This window comes from Chaetura pelagica, unplaced genomic scaffold, assembly GCF_000747805.2.
Source record: "Chaetura pelagica isolate M959 unplaced genomic scaffold, ChaPel_1.0 scaffold698, whole genome shotgun sequence".
In the NCBI taxonomy this organism is placed as follows: domain Eukaryota; kingdom Metazoa; phylum Chordata; class Aves; order Apodiformes; family Apodidae; genus Chaetura; species Chaetura pelagica.
In genome coordinates, this window is record NW_009954236.1 from 313,294 (window position 1) to 315,783 (window position 2,490).

Here is a 2,490-nt window from a genome sequence, read left to right on the forward strand (position 1 = left end):
AGGGGGGGACATGCAGGACTTACACCAAAATGCCTCAGTGGGTTGCTCACTGCTGCCAGTTGGGGGTCCTTAAGGGGCCCTTAAGGGGCTGTGGGTGCTGCTGTGGGTGGGGGGCTCAGCTCAGCACCCCCCTGCGTCCTCCCCAACTACTTGTCCCTGTCACCCCATCCAGGGCAGCCCCCGGACGGGACGCAGACCAAAAGGTGAGCAGGACCCTGCTGGGCTGGGACCAACGGGGTTCCCAGGCTCTCCCCTCTTCTCCCCCTTCCCTGCTCTTGACCCCCCCCCCCCTGTGGCCAGCAGGAGTGGCCACCAGGCTCTCAGCACCCCCCTGCGTCCTCCCCAACTACTTGTCCCTGTCACCCCATCCAGGGCAGCCCCCGGACGGGACGCAGACCAAAAGGTGAGCAGGACCCTGCTGGGCTGGGACCAACGGGGTTCCCAGGCTCTCCCCTCTTCTCCCCCTTCCCTGCTCTTGACCCCCCCCCCCCTGTGGCCAGCAGGAGTGGCCACCAGGCTGAGCCGCCGGCGGGTCTCGGGCCGGGACCTGGGCCGGGTGGACTGCGATGGCTGGCTCCTCAGGAAGAAGGACCACGTGGGCTTCATGGCCCAGAAGTGGAAACGCTGCTGGTTCGTGCTCAAGGGCCACACGCTCTACTGGTACCACCACCCCAACGTGAGTGGGGGGTAGGTTGGGTGCCCTCCAGCCCCACCTCGGGCAGCCGAGGCCGGTGGTGGACGTGGCTGTGGGTCCCTTGCAGGATGAAAAGGCCGTGGGTCTCATCAACGTGGCCACCTATGACCTGGAGAGCACCAGGGAGCAGAAGAAGAAATAGTGAGTGGGGTCTGTCTCATCATGGACCTCCCAGATGGTTGAGGAGGGGAGGATGCTGTCCCAAGGGAGTGTGTCCTGCTGGGTACCACCTGCATGTCCCTGTGGTGGTAGTGGGGTCCCCATGGGGCTGGTGGGGTCCCTGCAGTGCTGGTAGGACTGGCTGTGGTGCAATACAGGAGCACTGAGCAAGACATGCAGTGTCCTGGTGCCACCTGAGCTGGGGCTGAGGACTGGAGCATCTCTGATGCCAGGGAAAAGCCCCAACTTCTGGACTGGGTCAGGATGGGGAATCTGTGATTTGGGGGGGGCTGGATGGGGAGCTCGGGGCTAGCTTTGTTGCTGGGCAGCCCCAGCACCAACACTTGTCTCCTCCAGCGTGTTCCAGCTCTCCCACCAGAGGTACAAGCCCTTTGTCTTTGCTGCAGAAACCCTGGCTGATTTGAGCATGTGAGTAACTCACTGGCTGGTGACAGCCCCTGCTGGTGCCACCACCCAGGGCTGGCTGTGACCCTCTTGTCTGTCTGTCCATCCTTTCTGTCCCCAGGTGGGTCAGTCACCTGGTAACAGCCAAAACAAAGTACACACTGGCCAACCAGTCGGTCCCTGACAGGGAGGAAGGTAAGAGCCCCTCCCAGGGTGGCAGATGGGGCTTGGATCCCCCACAGGAGATGGGGGTCCTAGTGGGGGGTCAGGGGGGCTGCTCAGCCCTGGGGGGCTGGGAGGGCAGCCTGGGGCCTTTCCTCTGTTCCCACTGTCCTCTCCCCATGGCTCCAGACTGTTACAGCGAGACAGAAGCTGAGGACCCAGATGACGAGTCCCCCAGGCACAGATGTGACTCGGTGAGTGGCCCCAGGAGACATCCCAAGAAGGGGACAAAGGATCCTTATCTCACCTCCCACCCATCTTTCCTCCAGCCAAAGAGGAGGTTTCCAAACACCCCGGAGAAAGCCCAGCCCTTCCCAGCCAGCAGTGAGCCCAGCAGTGTGGCCAGCAGCCCCCAGGGCAGCCCCCGGCCCTGCTCACCCATGGGTAGGTGACATCTGTCACCCTGTCACCTTGCATGTCCCCTTTACTGGCGGTTAGGACCACCATTTTTGCATGGAGAAAGCCCAGAGGAGGCCACAGAGATGATCTGAGGGCTGGAGCAGCTCTGCTCTGGAGATAGGCTGGGAGAGTTGGGGTGTTCAGCCTGGAGAAGAGAAGGCTCCAGGGAGACCTTGGAGCACCTTCCAGTGCCTGAAGGGGCTCCAGGAAAACTGGGGAGGGGCTTGGGACAAGGGCAGGGAGGGAGAGGACAAGGGGGGATGGATTAAAAGTGGGAGAGGGGAGACTGAGGTTGGACATGAGGAGGAAATTCTTGGGTGTGAGGGTGGTGAGAGCCTGGCCCAGGTTGCCCAGGGAAGCTGTGGCTGCCCCATCCCTGGCAGTGTTGAAGGGCAGGTTGGATGGGGCTTGGAGCAACCTGGGCTGGTAGGAGGTGTCCCTGCCCATGCAGGGGGTTGGGACTGGCACTGGATGGTCTTTGAGGTCCCTTCCAACCCAAACCAATCCCATGATTCTGTGCATGTCCTGGGGGATCAGAGTGGGTAACTCAACCTGGGCTGCATCCGAGTGTCCATGGACACCCCGCAGCATCTCGGGACGCTCTCAGGGCA

The 2,490-nt window shown here is 62.4% G+C and overlaps 1 protein-coding gene across 1 annotated transcript in view; it reads left to right on the plus strand.

Moving 5' to 3' along the window:
• Nucleotides 1-2,490, plus strand: part of CNKSR1 (connector enhancer of kinase suppressor of Ras 1) — an 11,662-nt gene that overhangs the window by 8,577 nt on the left and 595 nt on the right. Inside the window, 8 exon segments of the mRNA XM_010003690.1 lie at nucleotides 173-203; nucleotides 378-403; nucleotides 504-676; nucleotides 762-835; nucleotides 1,211-1,282; nucleotides 1,380-1,453; nucleotides 1,610-1,674; nucleotides 1,750-1,864. Of these exon segments, the coding sequence (XP_010001992.1) occupies nucleotides 173-203; nucleotides 378-403; nucleotides 504-676; nucleotides 762-835; nucleotides 1,211-1,282; nucleotides 1,380-1,453; nucleotides 1,610-1,674; nucleotides 1,750-1,864 (630 nt within the window).